This window comes from Anabas testudineus, chromosome 2, assembly GCF_900324465.2.
Source record: "Anabas testudineus chromosome 2, fAnaTes1.2, whole genome shotgun sequence".
NCBI classification, from domain to species: domain Eukaryota; kingdom Metazoa; phylum Chordata; class Actinopteri; order Anabantiformes; family Anabantidae; genus Anabas; species Anabas testudineus.
Genome location: NC_046611.1, coordinates 20858841 through 20885544, shown reverse-complemented (window position 1 = coordinate 20885544; position 26704 = coordinate 20858841). Strand labels below are relative to the sequence as shown.

The 26704-nt window shown below is 40.1% G+C and overlaps 3 protein-coding genes across 5 annotated transcripts in view; all 3 read left to right on the top strand.

Annotated features, from left to right (window-relative positions):
* Positions 1 to 210: 210 nt before the first annotated feature.
* LOC113162970 (mannose-specific lectin-like) lies at positions 211 to 18638 on the top strand. Of its 3 annotated transcripts, none has more exons than XM_026361254.1 (3): positions 211 to 243; positions 796 to 889; positions 973 to 1308. In XM_026361254.1, exons 2-3 carry the CDS (start codon positions 800 to 802, stop codon positions 1231 to 1233), a joined length of 351 nt encoding a protein of 116 aa, XP_026217039.1. In that variant the 5' UTR covers positions 211 to 243; positions 796 to 799; the 3' UTR covers positions 1234 to 1308. The 3 variants fall into 3 exon arrangements, with proteins under 3 accessions (XP_026217039.1, XP_026217038.1, XP_026217037.1); XM_026361253.1 differs by lacking the exons at positions 796 to 889; positions 973 to 1308 and adding exons at positions 18121 to 18214; positions 18300 to 18638 and having other exon boundaries at positions 212 to 243; XM_026361252.1 differs by lacking the exons at positions 211 to 243; positions 796 to 889; positions 973 to 1308 and adding exons at positions 17887 to 17996; positions 18121 to 18214; positions 18300 to 18638.
* On the top strand, positions 10830 to 11887 carry LOC113162971 (mannose-specific lectin-like). Its single transcript, XM_026361255.1, is given in 3 exon segments — positions 10830 to 10872; positions 11357 to 11450; positions 11534 to 11887. Coding segments are annotated over 2 exon segments (369 nt in total). The 5' UTR covers positions 10830 to 10872; positions 11357 to 11360; the 3' UTR covers positions 11813 to 11887.
* Positions 18639 to 22232: 3594 nt separating the features above from the next.
* The window catches only part of nrbp2b (nuclear receptor binding protein 2b), a 29843-nt gene continuing 25371 nt past the window's right edge, over positions 22233 to 26704 (top strand). Inside the window, exon 1 of the mRNA XM_026363209.1 lies at positions 22233 to 23001. Within this exon, the coding sequence (XP_026218994.1) occupies positions 22882 to 23001 (120 nt within the window). The 5' untranslated portion in view covers positions 22233 to 22881. The remainder of the gene's footprint in view (positions 23002 to 26704) is intronic.

Genomic DNA, 26704 nt, shown 5'->3' with positions numbered 1-26704 from the left:
TAAAAAACTATGAAACTTAACTAGATAATGTTCTTTATGCAAAGTGCAGAGCACACACAGCAAACTCTGACACCTCAGAACAAGAATGTCCAGTTCTTGTTGGGGGGTTTGGGACCCCCCTCTCTGCACTCTTCTGTCTCCACCCCTCTGGGTAAAACATATAAAAATGGAGAAGATTTCGCCAGTTTCACTTCACTCCTTTGCCTCAGCTTGCAGACGGACTGTGGTGGGAAATTTAAGCCTGTAAGTACACTCTGCTCTTTGATGGATTCATGCATTACTGTACAGGACCTAGAGTATTTGATATAAAGTAAGGAGGTTATTAATATGTGTAAAATTTATTGAGAGAAAACTACTGTAAGAAGCAAAATAACTACTGTTCTGTAAGGTTTTACTGGTGGTACACAAATAAAATGACAAACCAACAGTGGTGATATAGGAGCTATATTAAAAAATAATACATTGTATTTAATTAGAATCACTAATACATTAATGTGTACACTACTTTAATATTGCATCAGGTAAGGCAAAAATATATTTTTTAAAATACATTTTTACTTGAATTATCTTTCAGAAATCGATGCAAACACATTTTAACTTTTCAATTATTAATCTGCAAAAGGACAGTGGAGTCAAATTATAGAAGAGTAGTATTTTAAAGTAACAGTACAGAATTGAAAATTGTACTTTAAGCAAATGTACAGTAGCTAGTTTGTTTTCATCACTGCAACAAGCTCCAAAAGCCAAATGTTTTCAACGTGTTTTCAGTGTTTAAGATGAATCGTTTTGTTGCAGAATCATGAGCAAAAACTTTTTGTCCAAAAACGAGGAGCTCCACAGAGGAGATTACCTGGTGTCCAATAATGGGAACCACAAGGCTTGCTTCCAGGTGAGTAACTCAGAATATTTGATTTAAAAAACACAATGTTTGGAAATGCACTTTCTTAAATGTTTCTGTGGCCATATCATCAGGACGATGGAAACTTGGTCATCTATACCTGGAAGCCTGTGTGGTCGTCTGACACTGCAGGATCAGATGCTAACCGCCTGTGCATGCAGGGAGACTGCAACCTGGTCATGTACAACAAGGATAATGCCCCCCGGTGGCACACAAACTCCGCCAAAGGCAACTGTAACTCATGCCGTCTTCAGCTAACCGATGAGGGCAAACTGGTGGTGTACAAGGAGGGTAAAGAAATCTGGAGCTCCTCTCAAAACAAAGGCATGAAGTGATGCCATTGAAATTCATTTTATGTGCAGGCCATGTGTGGATCTGATCCAGAAACAAATAAAGTATTTCCTCACAAAGCATAAACGTGTTTTCCTTCACTTGCAGTATTCATTCATTCATTTTATAAAACCAGAGAATATTCTACTGTATTACAGTATCATCAGATTATAATTACAGTAATTACTTGAATGTTGCATCTGTTCAATTTCCTATTATTCTTTATATACTAAATTTGTTAAGTAAATGTAGTGGAGCACAAATAAAGCACTTGCCTCTGTAGAGAAGAACATTTTTAAAGTACTATATGTACTGTACGTGCAGTACAAGTTTCTAAAATGGGAAAAATTGCTCAGTTGTTTTAAATTAATCTTTCTTTGAAACACTGGAATGGGTCACCTTGTCTGGAATTGTTTTATCTATCTTTCTAGGTTATTTCTGTGATTATTTTACCATCTGTTACCTTCTTAATTAACTATTGATTTTATAGTAGTAATATTGGTTTATCAGGATTTTGTCTTGGGCTTCTTTCTTTGTTTTATTTGTTATTAATTTTTTAATATATTTTGTTAATGTTCCTTCTAAACACGACTGTCTTAAAACTATGACAAAAAAATGACACATCTCTTGGTGTAGGTGTGGACCTAACCTGTGTCGTAGACCCTTTGCCTGTGGTTTCGTTTTAGGAAAAGAACTCATCACTAGCAAAGGCACTAAATCTTCCTAGAGGCACCCCTGGAAGCATTGTTCCATGGGCAACACTACCTGGACGTCAATTTGCACAATTAAACACATACTAAACATTCTTTGCATGCCATCTGGTAGTTGAGTCATGGCAACTGGACTTTCTTCTTGTGAAGCATGGTGGTGGCTCAGTGATGCTCTGGAACTGCTTTGCTTCCTCTGTTGATAGTAACCTGCAACATGTAGAAGTCTCTGACGCACTTTTCTTACTTGATCTGCAGTACGTTTACGTTGATCTGCAACATATAACATATGTCATGTTTTCATTCCCATTTGCAAATGAACATTAACCTAGAGCAAGTCTAGATAAACCACAACCTGCATCAAATAAATAAAAAAGCAATTGTGTCTCCTTCCCCTCTCTCTAATATAAAGATGGAGTGAAGAACTATAAATTCCACTTTCTTTCCTTCTGCTCACTTCTACACTGACTGATAGATTCAAACTTCACTGTACTGATGTCATTAAATCTACTGCTCAGTTACAGTGATAGGTGGACATTACAAAATGCAATAGTTTTTCCAATAATCTTTTTGTCTTTTGTTTTTTACAAAATTATGAGTAACAACTACTTGTCCAAAAACAATTACTTCCACCAAGAAGCTTCCACAGCGTGTTGTTGATTTCCAACAATAAGCTGTGGAAGGCTATCTTCCAAGAGATTCACTCATCTTCCAGGTGAGTAATTCAGTTCAGCTGATCATTAAAAGCCATACAGTATTTGCTGTATCTATCTAAATTAAAAATAAAAGTAAGTCATGGCACTGTTTTCTGTGAAAAATGCACATTCTGATAACAATGTCTGTATTTCTGCCTGCAGGATTATAGTTACCTAGTCATTTATGGCTATAAACCTTTGTGGGCCTCAGACACTTAATGGGTTTGATGCCTTACGCCTGTGCATGCAGTAAGACTGCAACCTGGTCATGTACAGCAAGTATTACACTCCAAGACGGCACACAGACACACACAGACCCGACTGTAACATGTGCAGTCTTCATCTGACTGATGACGGCAAACTGCTGCTGCACAAGAATAATGAAGATATGTGGAGCTCTGCCAACTCTAAAGACATGAAGTGATCAGTAGATAGATCACTCTGAGAGCTCTGCAAGTAAAACTCATCTCCAGATGACAGATGTAATTACAGCAAAACTGTCTTCTGTGTAATCTAAAATCAAATAAAATCACAATGCATACCAGTCTCTGTACTGGGTTCTGTAACAGTTCCACTCGTAATTCAAGTAAGTTGAGAACTGGCTGCAACACGAGTGTCAGATGAGCTACAACACACATTTTGGTGTCGAGTCAGCTTAGCTAGTTGCTCAGCTAAATTTGCCACAAAGGCTGCTTTGCTCTGCTGATGTTTGTTTAGACCTTTTCAGCAGATCATCATATGGATCGTCAGGAGACCTTTCAAATTAATTTTATATTACCCAGTGATTTCACGCTGTTGACACAACATATTTATTGTTAGCTGCTATTTAATTGTTTTTGTTTTGAAAAGCCTGGAAACTGTAAACTAACATTTGACTGCAGCATAAATAGAACAACACTGCACCAAATAATAGCCCAATAAGTTACGGCAAGGAAAGATAACTGATATTACACCTGATACAAGCTGCATGTGGAAAGAGGGTGACATAAAAGTAATTAATTTGGTATTTTGTGTGATCTGATGCACATTTTATTAATTTTTTTAAGAGCATGATATACTGTTACTCTAAGTCTATGAACCAAGGAGAAATGTGTTTGTGAAAAAATTGCAACTGTCATGAGTGGCCACAAGATGTCCCACATATTCCACTGTGGTCTGTGTATCCTCGTACGCCTCATTATGTTTATCTGGAACAGTTGCAAATTAAACACTTGTGCAATTGTACTGATTCAGTCAGGTAGTGCAGCCTATAATCTAATACCTTTACTTCATATTTGATTTCTGTTATGTTAAAGGATGATCACAGCTTTGGAACAGAAAAAGGGAACAGATGGATTTGCAATGTACATTTGAATGTATAAGAGAACTTATTTGTGTTCATGTTATTCAAGCACAGCTTCAGCTAAACTTGGCTTTTCTTACGCCCACCACACAGAGCTAAAAGAAAAATGTAAACAACTCTTCAAACATGTAAGAACAACAAACGCAGGCATTTTTCACAGAGGTGACATATTTACAGCAGACGTTGCGCCAAAACTGTGCTTGTAAACAGAGCCTAGCTGTGTGGATGTTGACCCGTCATTATTGTGATGCTGTTCTCCCTCCTCTTGTTATTGGTACCATTTCTGAAACAACCATTTTGTGGCACAGAAGCACAAACCTTGTCTAGACAGCGCCATTGCTTGATCCACTGTGCTCCTTGTGCCAGGAGTAAATCTCATTAACAGTGAGAGGGATTGGCAGAACAGGGGCCCAGTCACAGGACCAGTGTGAGGACTGTGTGCTAAAAATAGAGAAGGAGGGGGACATTAAATAGAGCTGACAATACAACTGAAATGTTAAAGTTTCCACCTCAATTCAATTCAATTTTATTTGTAGAGCGCTTTTTACAATTGACATTGTCACAAAGCAGCTTTACACAACCAAAGAACAGTACATGAACAGTGAATGAGTAAGAATCATAATAATCAGATTGTCCCTGATGAGCAAGCCGAGGGCGACGGTGGCGAGGACAGACTCCCTGTAGTTAATTGCAGGCAGACCTTTTCCATTCCTGGACTATCGAGCATTGAGTCAAAACCTCCTAGAAACGAGCCGAGCCCGCCGAGGCCAGGATCGACTTATTGGTAGAGTGTGACCAACTCCAGTCACCACACGCATGCCATAGGGCCATACGGTGGATCCAAGCGACGAGATCTCCGGCCGGAAGTTGGGCACCAGGACGAGTCAGATAGATCCAGAGGGCAGAGGGTGGAACGACGTGTAGCTCGACAGAGAGACAGGAAGAGGCAAAAGAGAGAGGGAGGGGGAAAGACAGAGAAGAGGAGAGATTGCAGTTAGTTATGATCACAGTCAGATAAAGTTTAAGGTGAATGTATATTTAAAAGGCTGAGCCAGAAGGAAACACAGACATGAGGGCTTCCTGGGATGTAGCGCAACCAATCACTTCACCATCAACAAACCTGAGTGATCAGTAAGACTTGGTAAGACAGCATCTTAACAAACCAGTTCACCATAATGCTCTACGTCCATGAGTTTTTCCCAAATCTATTTACAAAATTACTTGACTAAATAAATAGGTTTTTAGCCCAGACTTAAATACTGAGATCCGAACGCTATTTGGAAAGCTATTCCATAACTTTGGGGCTTTGGGGCTTTGCAAGAAAAAGCACTGCCCCCAGCTGTCGTTTTCATGATACGAGGTACTGACAGGCAGCCAGCATCCTTTGATCAAAGTAGGCGTGGTGGATCATAAGACACTAGCAGTTCACTCAGATACTGCGGCGCAAGACCATTTAATGCTTTAAATGTCAAAAGTAGTATTTTAAAATCAATGCAAAATTTCACGCCAATGAAGTGTAGATAAGATAAGGGGTGATGTGCTCATATCTTCTGGTTCTAGTGAGGACTCTCGCTGCTGCATTCTGAACTAACTGAAGCTTGTTTATGCACCTGGTTGAACAGCCAGACAGTAAGGCATTACAGTAGTCCAACCTAGAGGTGATGAAAGCATGGACTCATTTTTCTGCGTCATTTAGTGACAAAATATTTCTTATCTTGACAATATTTCTGAGGTGAAAGAAAGCTGTCCTGGTGACATTATCTACACGAGCTTCAAATGAAAGACTGGAATCTAGAATCACACCAAGGTCTTTTACTGTTGCACTAGATGTAACATAAAGGCCATCTAGGGTTACGGTGTGGTCTAACATCTTGCTTCTAGCTGCAGATGATCCTATAACTAGTACTTCTGTCTTATCAGGATTAAGCAGAAGGAAGTTAATTAGCATCCAGTCTCGTATATCCTTTACACATTGCTCAACTTTATTAAGCAGTTTGATCTCATCTGGTTTTGATGAATCATAACTGTGTGTTGTCAGCATAACAATGAAAGTTAATACCATGCTTATGAATTATGTTGCCCAGGGGAAGCATATAGAGGGGAAAAAAACAGTGGGCCTAAAACTGAACCCTGTGGAATATCGAACTCCACTGGAGAGCATGTGGAGTAATCGCCATTTAGATCTACATACTGATAACGATCAGTCAAATAGGACCTAAGCCAGGAGCCAACAATTTAGTTGAGCAGTGTGTTTTAAGGCGCGCATGTGATCATTATACCAGGGAGCAAGTTTCTTATCTCTAATGACTTTTCTTTTAACTGGAGCTACATTATCTAAGGTGTAACGGATAATGACGACTCGAGATATTCAGTCGCCTGGTCTAGTTCTGTATGGTCAGATGGTGATCCAATCAAAGCTGATAACTCTGGGAGATTACTGATAAAGCTCTGTGCGGTAGTTGATGTAAATGTACGTTTAATGCGGTAGCGCGGCGCTGAGTATACATTATTAATATGACACACTTTAGTTGAATCAAGATAGTGGTCTGGGATAACTTCAGACAGTGGAAGCGTAAGTAAAGTTCTTATACTTAAACCGAAGGATATTATTAAATCTAAGGTGTGACCCGCTTTATGAGTGGGTCCTACTACACACTGATCTACTCCTAGCGAGTCCAGTATGGACATAAATGCTGTTCTCAGAGGGTCTTCTGGATTCTCAAAGTGAATATTAAAATCTCCAGCAATTAATGCTTTGCCTACAGAAACGACTAGGTTAGAGAGGAAATCTGCAAATTCACAAAGAAATTCAGAGTAGGGCCCTGGGGGTCTGTAAATTATAATTAGCGGGATTGGCTGAGCAGACTTTATATTTGTATCTATACTTGTTATGTTACTGTAGAGAACTTCAAAAGCTTTAAATTTGTGTACATATTTTTTAGAGGTGTGTGCCTTTCCATATTATGTCCAGTGACAGATGGACTCCAATCAAGGTGTAGAAACCTCTAAGCAACTATCAAGAGAAATAGGAGGAACCTGATCTGTGTTATTGCACAGTATCTGATGACTTTCACTATTCTAACATGATATTTTCCCTTTCAAAGTTCCACTTTGTCATGATGGCGAACTGAGTGTAAATTAATGAGAAAAAAATATTTGAAAAATTGTAGTACTCCGAGCCTTGGATGGTTGGAAGGTTCACAGCTGGGATAAATCTCACATTCATGGACAAAAGAAACAAAAGCAACTATTGGTTTGAACAGTAATCAAAACCTGTCAGCCAGTAATTTGGTTTACTGCAGCACCAGTGGCATAGAAGATGCTAGTAATACATCTGACAGCTAAGATGGAAAACAAACATTAATAATGTACAGAGTAAAAAGCAGTGGTGGTGTATCTAATCAAAATACCTGCATCTTTATTTTAGCAAAGTGTTTGGTTTCTTGTTGATAAAGCTGCCACGGATAATCTGCCTGGAGACACATATCATAGAAATAAAAAAACAAAACATCCGTGCCTCAGGAGATTCATGTAAGAATGACAAGACTGTTTGATTCTTGCAAAAAAGTGTTAACACAGAACTATGTAAATATATGTAAAGCTTGTTAGTATAAACTAATCTAGAAAGAAAAAGAGCCGCGCTAGTTTTTACTGGTGTTGTAGAAATAAAACAGTGAAACCAAGAGCAATGGTTGAAAATGCTGGGATTGTGATTTTAGTAAAGATCACAATAATAAAAAACTGTTAAAACTAAAAGTCATACATTTCAATTTTTACTTCTTCTTCTTCTCTTTCGGCTTTTCCAATCAGGGGTCGCCACAGCTAATCATCCTTCTCCACCTAACTCTATCATGGGCATCTTCTACCCTAACACTAGCCAACCTCATGTCCCCTGTTATCACATCCATATATCTCCTCCTTGGTCGTCCTCTTGTCCTCCTGCCTGGCAGCTCCATCTCCAACATCCTTCTACCAATATACTCACTATCCCTCCTCTGAACATGTCCAAACCATCTCAGTCTGGCCTCTCTGACTTTGTCGCTAACACAGACAACGTGAGCCGTCCCTCTGATGTACTCGTTCCTTATTCTGTCTAACCTGGTCACTCCTAAGGAGAACCTCAACATCTTCATCTCTGCTACCTCCATCTCAGCCTCTTGTCTCTTTCTCACTGCTACCGTCTCTAACCCATAGAGCAGAGCTGGTCTCACCACTGTCTTGTACACCTTTCCTTTGAGTCTTGCTGACACTCTTCTGTAACACAACACTCCTGACATTTTACTCCACCCGCTCCAACCTGCCTGCACTCGCCTCTTCACCTCTTTTCCACACTCTCCATCACACTGAACTGTTGACCCCAAGTACTTAAACTCCTGCACCTTCTTCACCTCAGCCCCCTGTAACCTAGCACTTCTACCTTGATCCCTCTCATTCAGACACATGTATTCTGTCTTACTACGACTGACTTTCTTGCCTCTTCTCTCCAGAGCAAACCTCCACCTTTCCAGCTGTTCCTCCACCTGCTCTCTACTCTCACTGCAAATCACAATGTCATCCGCAAACATCATTGTCCAGGGAGATTTTCTGTCTGACCTCATCTGTCAGCCTGTCCATCAGCATAGCAAACAAGAAGGGACTCAAAGCTGATCCTTGGTGTAGTCCCACCTCCACCTTGAACTCCTCTGTCTGACCTACAGCACATCTCACCACCGTCATACTTTTCTCATACATGTCCTGAACTACGTCTGACGTACTTCTCTGCCACTCCCGACGACCTCATACAGTACCACAGCTCCTCCCTCGGCACCCTGTCATACGCCTTCTCTAAATCTACAAAGACACAATGCAGCTCCTTCTGACCATCTCTGTACTTTTCCATCAACATTCTCAAAGCAAAAACAGCCAACAGCCTTTCCACTCTTCATCCTTTTAAGAGCCTTCCTCACCTCATCCTTTCCAATCTCTGCTATTTCCTGCTCCACAACATCCTCATTCATCAGCTCCTCAAAATACTCCTTCCATCTTTTCTGCACACTCTCCTGTGTTGTTAGCACCTTTCCATCTCTGTCCTTTATCACCCTTATCTGTTGCACATCCTTCTCATCTCTATCTCTCTGTCTGGCTAGCCTGTACAAGTCCTTCTCTCCTTCCTTTGTGTCTAACCTGTCATACAGCTCATCGTAAGCTTTCTGTTTGGCCTTTGCCACCTCCCTCTTCACTCTACGCTGCGCTTCCTTGTACTCCTGTCTACTTTCCTCAGTCCTTTCTACATCCCACTTCCTTTTAACCAACCTCTTCCTCTGGACACATTCCTGTACTTCCTCATTCCACCACCAAGTGTCTTTACCTTCTTTCCTCTTTCCAGATGACACACCTAGCACCTTCCTACCTGTTTCCCTGATAACCTCTGCTGTAGTTTCCCAGTCATCTGGAAGCTCATCCTGACCACCAAGAACCTGTCTCAACGTCTGTCTGAATTCCTCACAAGTTTCTTCATTCTTTAGCTTCCACCACTTGGTCTTCTTTTCTGTCTTCCCTCTCTTCTTCTTCCTGACCTCCAGAGTCATCTTGCACACCACCATGTGGTGCTGTCTGGCTACACTCTCTCCTACCACCACTTTGCAGTCACTAACTCTCTCAAATGACCCCGTCTACATAGGATGTAGTCCACCTGAGTACTCCTACCTCCACTCTTGTATGTCACTCTATGTTCCTCTCTCTTCTGGAAGTAAGTGTTGACTACAGCCATTTCCATCCTCTTAGCAAAGTCCACCACCGTCTGTCCTTCCAGATTCCTTTCCTTCACACCAAACCTGCCCATCACCTCCTCATCACCTCTGTTGCCCTCACCAACATGCCCATTGAAGTCTGCTCCAAACTCTCTCTCCTCTGGGGATACTCTCTATGACCTCATCAAACTCACTCCAGAATCTCTCCTTCTCTTCTAACTCACAGCCAACCTGTGGCGCATACCCACTGACTACATTCATCATCACCCCTTCAATTTCTAGCTTTATGCTCATCACCCTGTCTGAGACTCTTTTTACCTCTAGGACATTGTTCACAAACTCCCCCTTCAGGATCACTCCTACCCCGTTTCTCATCCTATCCACACCATGGTAGAACAGTTTGTATCCTCCTCCAATACTTCGTGCTTTGCTGCCCTTCCACCTTGTCTCCTGCACACACAGTACATCTACCTTCCTTCTCTCCATCATGTCTGCCAGCTCTCTTCCTTTCCCTGTCATTGTGCCAATGTTAAGAGTCCCTATTCTCAAACCTATGCTCCTGCCTTTTCCCTTCTCTCTCTGACCACGAACCCTTCTGCCTCCCCTCTTTCTTCGACCAATAGTAGTGAAATTTCCACCGGCACCCTGTAGGTTAACAGCATCGGTGGCGGTCGTTGTTAACCCGGGCCTCGACCGATCCTGTATGAAAATGTTGTGGATGATTCGCATAGTTTTTTTTGGCAATTTTACGCCGGATGCCCCTTCTGACGCAACCCTCTATTTATCCGGGCTTGGGACCGGCACAGAAGTCACTGGCTTGCAACCCCTGTGGATAGACAGACACAGCTTTAATCAGTAACATAAAACCTCACCTGACATCCTTTGCTTATTAAACTATAAAATTTAACTGGAGGCATCATTGTAGAACAGGTTCTACAGATTCCTTACACAATGTACAAAAAACCTGTGACAGAAATGTGGACCCTTGCGTGCAAACTGTGACACATCAGAACAAGGATGTCAAGTTCTTGTTGGGGGGTTTAGGACCCACCTCTCTGCACTCTTCTGTCTCCACCCCTCTGGGTAAAACATATAAAAATGGAGAAGATTTCACCAGTTTCACTTCACTCCTCTCTGTTTGCAGACAGACTGTGGTGGTACATTTTAGCCTGTAAGTACACTCTGCTCTTTGATGGATTCATACATTGTTGTACAAGACCTAGAGTATTTGATACTGAGTCCCAGTTTTCTTTTAGGAGGATATTCATATGCGTAAAATTTATTGAGAGAAAAACCTACTGTAAAAAGAAAAATTACTTTCGATGACAAACCAATGGTGGTGATATTTGAGCCAAATTTCCAAATTACGCATTGTATTTATTTCGAATCACTAATGTTGAGATTATCTTTCAGAAGTCAATGCAAAGACATTTTAACTTTTGTTTTATTACTTTTTATTATATTAATTGTTATCTGTGAAAGGACAGTGTAGTCATATTATAGAAGAGTAGTATAATAAAGTAACAGTACAGTGTCGAAAATTGTACTTAGAGCAAATGTACAGTAGCTAGTTTGTTTTCATCACTGCAACCAGTTCCAAAAGCCAAATGTTTTCAAAGTGTTTTCAGTGTTTAAGATGAATCGTTCTGTTGCAGAACCATGAGAAGAAACTTTCTGTCCTTAATGGAGGAGCTCCGCAGGGGAGATCACCTGGTGTCCAACAATGGGAACCACAAGGCTTGCTTCCAGGTGAGTAACTTGGAATACGTGATTTAAAAAACACAATGTTTAGAAATGCACTTTCTGACATCTCTCTGTTTCCATATCATCAGGACGATGGAAACTTGGTCGTCTACACCCGGAAGCCTGTGTGGTCGTCTGAAACTGCAGGAACAGATGCTTACCGCCTGTGCATGCAGGCAGACTGCAACCTGGTCTTGTACAACAAGAGGAATGTCCCACAGTAGCACACAAACTCCGCCAAAGCCCTCCCCTGTTACATGTGTCGTCTTCAGCTAACCGATGAGGGCAAACTGGTGGTGTACAAAGAGAGTGATGAAATCTGGAACTCTCTTCAAGACAATGGCACGAAACATTTTGTTACAGAGTGATGCCTTTGAAATTAATTTTTTGTGCAGGTCATGTGTGGATCTGATCCAGAAACAAATAAAGCATTTTCTCACAAAGCATAAATGTGTTTTCCTTCATTTGTTGTGGTCATACAGAGTATAGAGTTAAAGTACTCAAACCTGAGAATAACCCAGTGTATTACAGTATACCATTGAATTATAATTACTGATGCATTAATGTGCACATCTAGTAAGTTTTCTGTTATAAACACTAGCTATTAAATAATTGTGGCGGAGCACAATTAGCAAAAATCACATTTTGTGTGAATTTGAAAAAAACACTTGTGACACTGGTTGTGTTAAAATATTTAAATTGTTCTTGTTTGATGCATTCAGTGCAAACAACTGAAAGCAATGGGTGAGAAATAATTTTCATGTGTCTGATGCTCTGTGTGCTCCTTACTTAAAAACAATATTTAAAATAATACATGTTTGGCCGCTGTTTTTCTCAAACATTTCATTGACCAAAGGGTTTCAGGAGTTTTCCTTCAGATCAAAGTCTAGTATTTTCTGATGCTGCTTCATGTTTTCTCTTAAGCAAATACATGCATGTCATCCTGCCATTAACTCATCAAATCATCATGTTTCTGTCTCATGTCAAGGAAACCATTTACGCCAAACACATACACACGGATTAGTATTTTCCTTATTATAGGCACAAATAAGTCTCTGAGGCACTTTTTTTACTGTATCTGCAGTACGTTTCTGTTGATCTAGAGTATGTTACAGCACCTTGTGCTCTTTCTGCTTTTACCTGTACAGATTTTTTGTGGAGTTACAAAGCTGAAGTAACGCTGTTGACACAAGTCCAGACAGAAGACATAAATCTCTGTCCCCACCCCGTTAGAATATAAAAACTGACTGAATTTTACTAATTTCACTTTACTGTCGTGGGACATTCAAGCCTGTAAGTATGCTCCATGTTTAGCTGTGCGAGAGCAGTCTGATGCAAAGTGTCCATATAACAGTTTTCAGTTAAATATGTGCAAATAAACTGTGGTTTATGATTTTTAGGATGTTATTGTGGGTATAAACTAATGTTAGAAGAAAAGCCACTATTCAGCATCTGAATCCGTAACTAGTAGCAAGGTTATTGTTGCTATTACAACCAAAAACTAAAAACAATGTAAAATGAATTAATTAATACATGGATGTTAAATGTGTAGACTCTCATTACTAGAGTGTAATCAGAGCCAAGACTGTCTGTGTTGTAACCAGCAATGTGGTGTGTAGACCTGTTAGACATGCTAATTATTTACAGCTTGAATTTTACATTGTGGATCTAACATTTCATATTAAGTTATTTTATTTTACATTAAATGTGTGTCGTGAGAGTCTACACAGCCAGGAATGACAAACTACAAAAGTAAAAAATGCACACATGAGATGTAGATTTGCATTGGTTGCAGTTGATGTTAGGGTGATCATTTCCTGTTACTCTTCACTGGAAACACCAACCTGTTTGAACAAGCAGCAGCCCAAACAAAAAGCTGAGATTTTCATTCCTGTTTTGTGCCTAATTTCCATATTGAATTTTTGCTAGATTCACAGACAGACTGACAAACCAGAAATCACTTGAAAGTACAAAGCAGAACAGAACATAACAGTAAAAGGTGGATGAAGGTATAGCTATCAACACCGCAGAGTGTTGGTAATGTCGCTGAAGACTGTCAGTCAACCGGTGTGAGGAACTAACAAGCAGGATACGGGTATAACAAACTAAAGGGATTTATTTTCTACCCGGTACAAAAAAAACAAAAAACTGAGGACATGAAGCTTCGAACGTCATCGCTGTTTCGCGCTTCATTCCTTCAAAGTCTTCTGAAGCTGTTTCATTGGCTCATGGCGTTTCAATGTATTCTGAGTCAATGACAGCTTGACAGGTTTTACAGATTTGAGTGGTTTGGTGCCAAACCAGCTATATAAGATGCATCATTATGCTTCAAAATGGGGTTGTGAGGAGACAGAGATTTGGAGAGTGAGAGTATTTTGACAAGTTTCATGGCGAGTACCACCAATAAGAGATGTTCTAAAGTTTGGGATCATTTTGACACTGCGATACTTGCATGTCAGTCATGAGCCGACTGAAGCCTGCGACAGCAAAAAAAATTATATTTCTCAATAAAAACCTGTGAAGACAACTAACTTCTCTGCTTCTGTAAATAATCATTTCAAATCAACCATACAAGTCCTCAAATGACAAACCATTATCTTCAAAGGTTTTCCATAAAAACACACACAAAAAAAGATAAAATGTTTCAGAATTCAAACACTGATCATTTGCAAAGTAGGAAGGATTTCTGATCCTTTTAGGGATAATAAACCCTTCACCAACATTTAACCCTTACTATAATTTGCATTGATTCTTTGGGTTGATCTGGAATGTGGTTTAGAGTATGGGAGAGAGCACCTGCATATTTTATTATAATGACTATATAATCATTATTTGGTATGAATCAACAAAACACTGAATGACCACACAGAATTTTCTGAACTTTTATTGCTGTCGTGGGATTCAAACAGTACCAGTGCTTCAGTCGTGCCCTTTAGAGGTTGCTATGGCTTCAGTTGTCCACCAGATGCCACCGTCACTTCATTTGCCCACCACTACTAGACATACAAAGGCAGGCAAACAGATCACGAGCAGGGGAACAAAGTCCAGTAAACTAAGGGAAGCAACAAAAAGTGTAACAAAAAGTCCAAGTGATTCCATGTGCAGACAGTCCATGTGCAAATAAACCAAGTGGGAAGATCAACATACAAACTAACCATGTACAACAATCTGGCACCAAACAGAGGACAGAGGGGACACAGGTGAAACAAATCCATAATTAGGGTGCTGAAGAGTGCAGTGCCACTTCCTAGTACCCAGACATGGGCACCAGGAAGTGGCTGTAGCACAGAGCCACAGGAGTGAGACAAGGTGAACACATGGGGGAGACAGAAACAACATCACTTGAACGGGATGAGGCAGGAACTGTGACAGCCAGGTCGTGGCTGCTGTTTAGTTCTCGTCTCAAGGCTGTTTCGCTTTTCTTAAACCAAAGGCTTTGTTAGTGTAGTGGGGAGTCAGTAACTGGTTAATACTCTGAAGGTCGTTCATGGGTTAATATTGCATCTGGTAAAGGAAAAATGATTTGAATTTATACACGGTTTGCATGAATAATCTTTCAGAAATCAATGCAAACACATTTTTAACTTTTCTATTATTAATCTGCAAAAGGACAGTGGAGTCAAATCATAGAACAGTAGTATTATACAGTAACAGTACAGTGTCGGAAATTGTACTTTGAGCAAATGTACAGTAGCTAGTTGTTTTCTCTATTCAGCCAAAGACTTATTAGCATTAAATGTACCACAGAGCGCCACAGGAGATCCTTTCTACCTGTGGCAATCAATCTGTACAATTCCTCCCCCCTCTGTAAGGGGGGGGGGAAGTGATGCTGTCATAAACATGCTGTGAATATATTGACCCAATGTCATTTATCTATTTATGTATTCTGTATATATATATTGAGTTTTTCGGTATTGAAGTTATTGTGTATTTATGTTGGTGTATTTTTTTTTCTTGGATGTTTCCTGGTTGTGGTTCCTTTTCTTTCTATGTCTGTTTTGAGAACAATGGTAATGAGGCAAACAATTTCCCTCTGGGATCAATAAAGTTTTTTGAATCTTGAATCTTGAATCTTGAATCTATTTTATAAAACATTAATTAATGAGCAGTATGACTAGACAACCTTTGGGGTCATTTTTTATATATAGAAAAATTGCTCAGGATAATACAATCTACACAACACCATCAACAACTACTTTGGCTAAAACGTTAAATTAAATTCACACACATGCAACAGTATCATCAAACCTGTTGCATGTGTGTGATGCAAACCTGGTGTTTTGTTATTTCACATTATTTTGTAAAAGTGTTACTGATAATGTGTCCATAGAAGTAAAATGAGCTCAACATTAAGATAATACAGTAGTTCGACATGAATGGAATAACTGTGCTGCATATTCAAATCAAATCAAATTACATTTAATTGTGTAGCTCAGTATCATAAATGATCAACTTGTGTCATGGGGCTTTCGAGTGTGTACAACATACAACTCTTTCTGTCTTTAGACTTTAGGATGAGTTGCTCCTCTGGGGCGCACAGATGTAATAGATGTTGTGTGTATAGGTCACAGCAACAATGTAGTTTTATATTATGGACAACTAGAACATCCCCAGTTATAGAAATATGAAGAATAACCTGAGGAAGGACATCAACATACCAGACATGACCTCCTCTCAACCATGACGACCGGGAGAAAAGGACAGACAACACAAACACACAAAAAGAAAAAACCCACAGGGCAGTAATGTTGTTATGTTGGTGTTTTACTCCATGTCATTCTGTTCTTCAAAAAAAGTGGGGAAAACAAAGAAGTGAAACGTTTTTAACTGTCATCACCATGAGCTGTCACAACTACTTCAGGTGAATTATAGAAATCGAACACAAACAACAACTGGTCATAGTACCCTCCTTCTCTCTCCTCCTCCACATAGACAGACTAATTTTTACTGAATGTATTTCACTTCACTCCTTTGCTTTTGTCACTGACTGATGAATCTTACAGTATTTTGCTGCACAAGGCCACATTGATGAAGAGGCTCTGTAGCTTTCTGTTAACGTTATACTGAAAAGACAACAGCTTATAATATTTATAAAGTTTACTGAGGGAAGAAACTACAAAAACTACAGAAGAAGGTATCTGTGGTAGGTTAATGCAGGTAATGTAGCGTTTCCAGTCCAAATATTAGGTGATCTGATGGGGAGACTACCTGATGTTTCTGTACATTTTCATATGGGCTTCATGGCAGAGTGAAGAGACAGAAGCCTCAGAGCTCTTGGAAGAGTCCTGATTGTGCCAAACTTCTTCTATTTGAGAATTATGGAGGTCACTGAGCTCTTGGGAACCAGAGGACAAGAACCAATTCTTGTAGCTTTCCCCAGATCTGTGCTGTGCCAAAATCCTGTCTATGAGCGCTGCAGACAGTTCCTCTAACCTCATGGTTTTTGGTTTCTGAGACTTTATGCATTGTCAGCTGTGAGGCCTTCTAGAGGTTTGTGCCTTTCCAAATCATGTCCAGTGACAGGTGGACTCCAATCAAGGTGTAGAAACATCTCAGCAACTATTCAGGAGGAACTGAGCTATATTTCAAGTGTTGTTGCACAGGATCTGATGACTTTCACTATTTCAACATGATCTTTTCCCTTTTTCATAGATTTGCAAACATTTCTGAAAGTTTTAAAGTTTCATTTTGTCATGACGGCGAACCGAGTGTAAATTAATGAGAAAAAACATTTAATTTGAACAATTGTAGTACTCCGAGCCTTGGATCATTGGAAGGTTCACAGCTGGGATAAATCTCACATTCATGGACAAAAGAAACATAAATGACTATTGGTTTGAACCTTAATCAAAACCTGCCAGCCAGTAATTTGGTTTGCTGTGGCACCAGTGGCATAAAAGATGGCAGTAATACATCTGACAGCTAAGATGGAAAACAAACATTAATAATGTACAGAGTAAAAAGCAGTGGTGGTGTATCTAATCAAAATACCTGCATCTTTATTTTAGCAAAGTGTTTGGTTTCTTGTTGATAAAGCTGCCACGGATAATCCACTTGAAGACACATATCATAGAAATCTAAAAAAAAACACCCACCCTAAAAAAACAATTTAAATGCACGACCTCACATGAATCTCCTAAGGAAGATTCATGTGAGGTCATGCATTTAAATTTTTACTTGCTGTCTGGTAAAGTACAAGTATTCATTTAAAAGAGTGATAAAATCTCAACACAGCTTTTATCAGTAACATAAGACCTCACCTGACACCCTTTGCTTAAAAAACTATAAAACTTAACTAGAGGTGACATTGTAGAACAGGTTCTAAATGTTCTTTATGCAACGTGCAGAATGACAGAAATGTGGACTCTTGCGTGCAAACTGTGACACATCAGAACAAGAATGTCCAGTTTAGGACATTTAGGACCCCCCTCTCTGCACTCTTCTGTCTCCACCCCTGTAGGTAAAATATATAAAAATGGTGAAGATTTCACTAGTTTCACTTCACTCCTTTGTCTCTGCTTGCAGACGGACTGTGGTGGGACATTTACACCTGTAAGTACACTCTGTACTTTGAGTACCAGTTTTCTGTTGTTTATATGCGTAAAGTTTACTGAGAGGAAAACCTACAAAATTTTTTTTTAGTGTTTAAGATGAATCGTTCTGTTCTGTTCTGCAGAATCATGAGCAGAAACTTTATCTCCAAATTAGAGGAACTCCGCAGAGGAGACTACCTGGTGTCCAACAATGGGAACTACAAGGCTTGCTTCCAGGTGAGTAACTCAGAATATTTGATTTAAAAAAACAACAATGTTTGGAAATGCACTTTCTTAAATGTTTCTGTGGCCATATCTTCAGGACGATGGAAACTTGGTCATCTATACCTGGAAGCCTGTGTGGGCGTCTGACACTGCAGGATCAGATGTTAACCGCCTGTGCATGCAGGCAGACTGCAACCTGGTCTTGTACAACAAGGATAATGCCCCACGGTGGCACACAAACTCCGCCAAAGGCAACTGTACCTCATGCCGTCTCCAGCTAACCGATGAGGGCAAACTGGTGGTGTACAAGGAGGGTAAAGAAATCTGGAGCTCCTCTCAAAACAAAGGCATGAAGTGATGCCTTTGAAATTCCTTTTATGTGCAGGTCATGTGTGGATCTGACCCAGAAACAAATAAAGCATATTCTCCCAAAGCATAAATGTGTTTGCTTTCACTTGCTGTGGTCATACAGAGTATCGAGTTAACATATTCAAGTATTTATTTTTTAAACCTCGGAATAATCCAGTGTATTTTTAGTAGTTTGTCAGTATTTTATCTTGGGCTTCTTTCTTTGTTTTGTTTTATTTCCATGTTTGTTTTTTATTTGTTATTACATTTTTATAGGTTTTGTTCATGTTAATTCTAAACACAACTGTCTTAAAACATTTATTTCATTTCGATCTGACAAAATCACACATCTCTTGGTGTAGCTGCAGACCTAACCTGTGTCGTAGACACTTTGCCTGTAGCTTTGTTTCTGCCTTTCACATACAAAAAAAATGACACGAAACATGCAAAGAGGTGGCAAAGGTGGTAAAACTAGTTACTGGGAATATGCGGAAGGCATTTAACATCCTTGACGAAAACGTTGTGCTGGCTGTGAGCAAGCTCAAGCTATCACTGCATATCTCAAAGTCCACCAATGCCTCAAAGATTATAGAATGGACTCATATTCTCCTGAATTGAGACCTGTGGAGAACCTCTGGTGGGATTTGAAGAACGAGGTTGCAGCATGTAAAACTAAGAATATAAGTGAACCATTGCCCATTAGGATTAGGCTAAGAGTCCTGAGTAACTCTGGCAGAAGCTGGTTGCTCTGTGTCATGTTTGCAGCAGGTTACTGAACACTGAAGACACTGATTATGAAGGGGTAGAATAATTGTGAGACTGCAGTAGCAATTAAAGTCCCATTTTGTGTTGAATTTCAAGAAACCACTTGTGACACTGGTTGTGTTAAAGTATTTTAATTGTTTGATTTGTTCATTGCAAACATCTGAAAGCAATGGGTGAGGAATAGTTTTTATGTGTCTGATGCTCTGTATGCTCTTAACTTTAAAACAAAATAATAAAAAATACGTGTTTGGCCACTGTTTTTCTCAAACATTTAATTGACCAAAAGGTTTCAGGAGTTTTCCTTCAGATCAAAGTCTAGTATTTTCTGATGCTGCTTCATTTTTCTCTTATTCAAAAACATGCATGTCATCATGTTAATACCTGATCAACTCCTGATTCATTAAATTCCTGACCCAGTGATTTCACACTGAGCAACACATTTTTGGTTAGCTGCTGTTTAATGGTTTTTAAATTGGTTATTGGTTTTGTGTGAAAAGCCTGGAAACTGCAAAGTAACATTTGAAATTGGGACTGCAGCTTAAACAGAACAATACTACACCAAGTAATAGCTCAATAAGTTACAGCAAGGAATGATGATTGATATTACACCTGATACAAGCTGCATCTTGAAAGAGGGTGACAGAAGAGTATTAATTTAATAGAGCATGATGTACTGTTACTCTAAGTCTATCAACCAAAAGAGAAATATGTTTGTGAAAACAAAATTGCAACAGTCATGAATGGCCACAAGGTGTCCCACATATCCCACTGTTGTGTCTGTATCCTCGTACGCCTCATCATGTTATTCAAGCACAGCTTCAGCTAAACGTGGCTTTTCTTACGCCCACCACACAGAGCTAAAAGCAAAATGTAAACAACTCTTCAAACATGTAAGAACAACAAACGCAGGCATTTTTCAGAGAGGTGACATATTTACAGCAGACGTTGCGCCAAAACTGTGCTTGTAAACAGAGCCTAGCTGTGTGGATGTTGACCCGTCATTATTGTGATGCTGTTCTCCCTCCTCTTGTTATTGGTACCATTTCTGAAACAACCATTTTGTGGCACAGCACACAAACCCCGTCTAGACAGCACCATTGTTTGATCCACTGTGCTCCTTGTGCCAGGAGTAAATCTCATTAACAGTGAGAGGGATTGGCAGAACAGGGGCCCAGTCACAGGACCAGTGTGTGACTGTGTGCTAAAAATAGAGAAGGAGGGGGACATTAAATAGAGCTGACAATACAACTGAAATGTTAAAGTTTCAACTTGACATTGAGGTGAAAAGTAGTGACACGCTACAGCTGGTATGACATGAAAGACTAAAGAGAAAGAAGAGAAAAGGGAAATGAAGCTGGTATTTACAGCACACTGAGCAGTAGGTGAAGATGAGTCAGGTGGCTGTGGAGTTGCAGGAAGGGCTGCACTAATGAAGAGGCAGGTGGGTGTGGCAGCGTCTGAAATTATAGCAGAGTTTGAGCATAGCAGACAGAGAATGAATGAATGATAAGAGACTGTCCTGATAAAAACATCCGTTTAATATTAAATAAGTCATTAAATGCAAACACTAGTTTCTCCTGCTCATCACAGTACATTTCTGCACAGTGAGTTATGTCACAGTATTTTCTCCAGATGTATTTTAAGCAGTACCACTAGATGGCAAACTAAGTTTAGACTGAGAAGCACAGTTCTCATGAAGTAATGAAAACATCTTGATACCTAGAAGTGCAGACTGAGTACCGTATTCTTTCTGAATCAGGCTCAGAGGGATACGAGCTGTAGTTCCACACTATTAGTCACCTTTAACAAAACTCACTATCTGGATTTAAATGTCTTATCACACAGATGTTTACTTTATGTTTATGTTTTTACATTTATGGAGGCCTATCGATTCCTTATATAGATTTTTCATGCATGCTGTGTGTATTTTCAGTGTGTTTGCTTTTATTAAACTGTGCAACACAGAGCACGGTTTTACTTTGTTTCAATATCACTGTCAATGACTGATTGTGAGAAACTAATAGGAACTCTATCTCACCAATGGCTCTTTCTGATGAACTATGAGGGTGATGTCAAACTCCAGACATCTGTTTTATCATGAATGGCACACAGACAGCTGATGCCTGATTGGTTAGGATTTCACAGTGTAATATATCATCCAGTAATTCTTGGAAATACATGTTCTGCTGCTCCTTGTTATTACTGAAGGATCTTTCCACCAACAGACCTCTCAGAGACAATTTCAACGAAGCCACGTTAGCTCACAGTCCATCCTTATTATGGTACAAAAGGCCCTTAATCTTATTTTATTAAGTCCTTTAAACCACAGAAACCTTCTGGTGAACCATTCTGGTTTTAGGGGAATGACTATTGCAGTTTGAGAAAAGATATAACTGTAAACCAGAGCAGGATCTGGACTATAAATAGCAAACAATGCAAACAATATGTTGGATATTAGGTCACAAATGGAGAATGTGGTTAGATTTACAAAGTAAGTATTGTGATTGGATTACTGAATAGGCCTGGGGCCACTTTATGAAGAAGACAATCACTGGAAAAGACGAGAAAAAGTCTCAGACACAGACAGAGGAGCACATGAGCACAGAGGGGTGCAACATAAGGACAGAGTGGAGTGTCTGTGGCTGTAGACTGTAATTTACTGGTATTTCATATTAAAAGCATTTCATGTTGGTGAAGAATTAGTTTAAGAAGCTGAATAAAACATGGAACTTGTACAAATACCAGAACAGGTGCTTCACCTTTTATAAACAGTCCCCATTCATTCAAATGATGACCCAGTCTGCGCTTTCGCCACAATGCAAACTGAATTTATTGTAAAATATCTGCAGATGTTGACGTGTCGATGAAAACTGTTGCAGACTATATAAATGAGCTGTGCGCGCATGCTGGAGGATTTACGGTATCTCCGTGCGCACCGTGCCTGGCAGGAGCCCAGAGCTTCAGCTCCAGCAGCACCGTCAGTAACGCGTGTGGAAGAAGATGGTCGAAAACCAAATGAGCCGATCCTCCTGAGAACAGACGCGTCCTGAGACGAGCGATGAGCGCACCGGAGCCACGGGGAGTGTTCGTGCTTCGCCGACCGAGCGTTTCCCCCCGCGTCGCTCCACCGTGCGCGGACACAGCCTGAGCACCAAAACGTTTCGCAATCTATTTTGCATGCAGCCTACAGGACGCATGAAGTCCGGGATCTCATTTTCCAGCCCGTTCAGTTCCTCCAGCGACCTTGCAATGTGCAGACTCCAGTGTTTATCCAAACAGAGCGTGGGCATTTCCTACTGACTGAGGAGTGGCAGCCGACAGCGATGTCCATTTTCCTCTGCAACATGTTTTGAGCGCCAAGGGGGCTGAGAGAGAGAGACAGAGAGAGAGAGAGAGAGAGACAGAGAGAGAGCGGCTGGTGTCGTCTGGGGGGGTTTATTCACTGCGCAGACAAACCGAGGACCGTGTCTGTGCTGCTCCACAACAACAAGACGCACAGGGACAGGGAGGGAAGGAGGCAGGTGGACAGGGTCTGAAGTGGGAATCTGGAAACATACGGCGTTAAAATGACGATGTCTGTCCCGGAAAGGAAATCAGGATCTGAGGGGAAGGAGGAGGAGAGCGAGGATGAGAGTGAAATCTTGGAGGAGAGCCCGTGCGGCCGCTGGCAGAAGCGGAAAGAGCAGGTTGGTTGGTCGGTGTGTGTGTGTGTGTGTGTGTTTGAGTGTTAAGCAGCTTTGTGAGCATTAAATGATCACAGACCACACTGCCCATCCTCTGTTATATGATGGTTTAGAGTCGGGGACATCCACCTGTCTTGCAGGCCCAGGTGACTGGAGTAGTCCGGTTGTTTCATGCATCAGATGCTGGAACAGTAAGAAAGTCTAAGGATGCGTTTAGGGACCGCTGACTCTTTATTGTGGTTTGCATATCAGCACACTGTGCTGGAAGTCTGACACCTTCACTTTGTCACCAAGACTGAAGCATAAAAACGTTTTGAATTGGGAAAGTGTGACTAAAGAAATGTGAGACCATCATTTTCAATTGGGAAACATTTTCTCAAAAACCACCTTTGTGTGGAAATGTAGTGGGAATTTTAATCTCGTGGTGGTGATTCATTCAGATCACACTCAAATAGCTTGAGGGCCATTTAACTTTAATTTCAACTAAAGGGTGCACATTAGTGCTAAATGATTAGTGGATAATTGGAAAAATAATCAAGGCTGAAACTCATTTGATCGATTTAATAATTTAATACAGCAAACACCAGCTGGTGTAACACATCATTTTTATAGTTATAAGTTTAATATCTTTGAGCTTTTGTCTGTTTGTAGGTGACAACCTTGCACTGGAGGCTGTACTAGAGATTTTTGTTTAATAGGATATTGATTAAAAACTTAATGAATTCATTAAAGTAAACAAACACAGTATCCAATAATTGCTGTTTGAGCTGCAGCATGACTTTGACACCTTCATCTTTCCATGTGACCATCAGCAACTGGACAGTAATCGTGCATCAGCAGCATTACAGAAAATAACCCAGCGGCCTCGCTCAAAGCTTCCTCTCCCATCAATAGTCCTGTGACTGATTCATGTTAACATCAAAGATATGAAACACACCACATATCTGTGACTTTTCCAACAAGTGAATCTACCAGTCGTGATGAGGCTGAAAACGCTTTCGCATGTGAGGCCAGTAAAGTGCTCACAGAGAAAAGAAACAGGCATCTGAACGTCTCGCTATTGTGAAGCCGTGGGTGTCGCCGCCACTAACGGCTCCAGATAAGGTTTACTGGAGAATTTAAGTTGAGCGTTATCTCTCTTACACACACAGCATCCTCAGCAGGCTGCCGCCACCTGACTCCACTGCACTTTCTGGCTTCATGTGGGAAATAACACACATACCCTGACATGACCCCACCCCAATGTTTTTCCACCCATGGATTACCGATCTGAGTCACATTTCAATTAGCCTCCACTGAGAGACAGTCATTCGGGGGTTTGTAGTAAAAATCCATACTGGTGGATTTCCATCTGTGTATGTTATGAAATGCAAATGTTTGGTCTCCATAATTACCAAAACTCCTTCCCACTGTTATAGCACACAGTAAATCTTCCAGAGTTTATTTTTAATCGCATATTGCTGGGAAACTTTTTTTTTTATTGTTAATTATTTGATATTACAGTTTCCTGTTATGTAACCGGGTTATTCTTTGGCTGTAGAATGAACAGTTCCACACTCAAACAGGGAAAGCTGAAACATTTGTCTCCCTTTGCTGATATTTAGTTTGGAAATTAATATAAATTATACAAATTAGTATGGTTTTGCACTCTTTGTGCTCGGTTGTAGCATCTCGCCTCATAAGCACATATCACAGGGTAAGATGCTCCACTTATTCTGACCTACCAACAGTTCAGAAATCATAAGGTAGCCCATTTCCAGTGGCATTAAGCAGAAAACGCCTTCAAATGAATCCAGCCGCTTTATGGTGTTTGTTCTTGATAAAATGACATTAAAAGTTTTTTAATTTTCTAGTAGATTAGTCACAGCAGTAGGATCTTTATAATCATCGTATGAGGCTGTTCAAAGTTGATAAATGAACATAGTGAATTATCATCCAGCCTTACAGTCAGGATTTGTGCCTGTGTTACTTTTGATAACATTATTAGAAATGATTTTATTCACACCAGTTGAAATTATACTTGGAATATTTTGACACAGCTCTCTGATTGTGATTGTGCAGATTTAGCTTTGAATAGGCATCTTCTTAATCACGGAAAACAAGAAGCAAAACATTAACGTCAGCTTTCTAATATCTCTACGGGGAGAAGCTGAGTCACTAAGCGCTGCCAACCATTCATAACGCTGCTGCAACAGGTTGAAACCGCTTTTGTGTGAGATCACGCTGAATTAAAACAGGAGTTATTGAAATTTCTCAATCCAAAACCTGGAGTCACTTTTTTAGTGCAGCCAGTGAATCCTTCGTAAAGACATCAGTGTGGAAGTTCAGAATACATGCTGCCATATCTGTTATTATATCTGTTTAGCCATAGAAATAAACACAGACCACAGTCACATGGTATTGGTGGCGTGCATGGCTCTTTCCTGAGCAGCCGTGCAGGCCGGGCAGGAATCGTTTTGTTTAAACTGGACGTATTGCTTTCAAATTCAGTTCATCCTTCTTGACTCAACACAGAGCATTGATTTTTCTCAAGGGCCGAGTGGTGTTACTGTGATTGAAAAGAACGCTCAAGTGTAACAGCTGTAGGGGCGTTTTTTTTATTTTTGGTTTAGTGGTTTAATGGTAAAAATTTGCAGGCTTTTTTTTTTTTTTTTTTTCTTTCCAGTTGATGTTTGTGTGATAAGCAACAGAAAAAGTTCCCAGAAGAAGCAACACAAGACGGACCAAGAAATGTGGAAAGTTAGCGCTTTAACACTAAGTTTCTTACTAAGAACAAACAAATAAACAAATAAAAAGATGTGGACACTGGTGCACACAGTGTTGAAACACAGCCACTCTGCTTTCTTTGATAACTTACCAGGAATTCTGCACGTCAGCAGAAACACAATTTACTTTTCTGACTGGTGGCACGTATCCTCCGATTGAATCATCCGTGTTTTCCCAGAATGGTGACGTTCAGGCTGGGACAGGATCCTTTACAGAGATCAAGCATGAATGTAACAAAAAGAGCCTGTTTATCATCTTTTTAATTTAACATGAAGAAATACTGCACACAATGTATTGATCAAACACTGGATGCTACACAACAAGTGGCTGGTTTCAGTGAATCTGAATCCCTAGTTTTATATTTTTAAGCATCTGTTCTTTTTAAGCTGGTTAATATACTGTATGTTTTCTCCGCCCAGACCTCCTCCTCTTTGCTCTCATGTGCTCTTCTACAGTCTGCTACGCTCTGCACAGCCCTTCAGCTATTAGACCTTAACAAATGACAATAGATAAGAAGCTGCAAAACCTAAATACAATTTTTAGAAATGAGTTATTACAACGCTGAGCTTCACTGTAAAGTGTTTACATATGAATATGCTAGTGTATTGACAGGGCTTCTTCAAATGATCCATCTCCAAAATATTAGAGAAGTTACATACTGCAGCTTTAAGCATCAGTCACCAGTCAAGCACTGAGTGATACAGACTGCAGTAATTATCAGATCTGAACCACCGAGATTCTGCTGAGATGTTCATTAAACCATTCCCCTTTCATCCTTTTGCTGTGTTTGCTCCTTGCTGGGGGAGGGGGGGGCTGTGCTGTGGCTGCAGAGGCCTTAAACACAGAAGTAAAAACTACACAGTGAAAATATTAATTCAGCTTCATCATTTGATGAATACCAGTTAATACCCATACCAGTATGAAGCCCTTACATTAACTG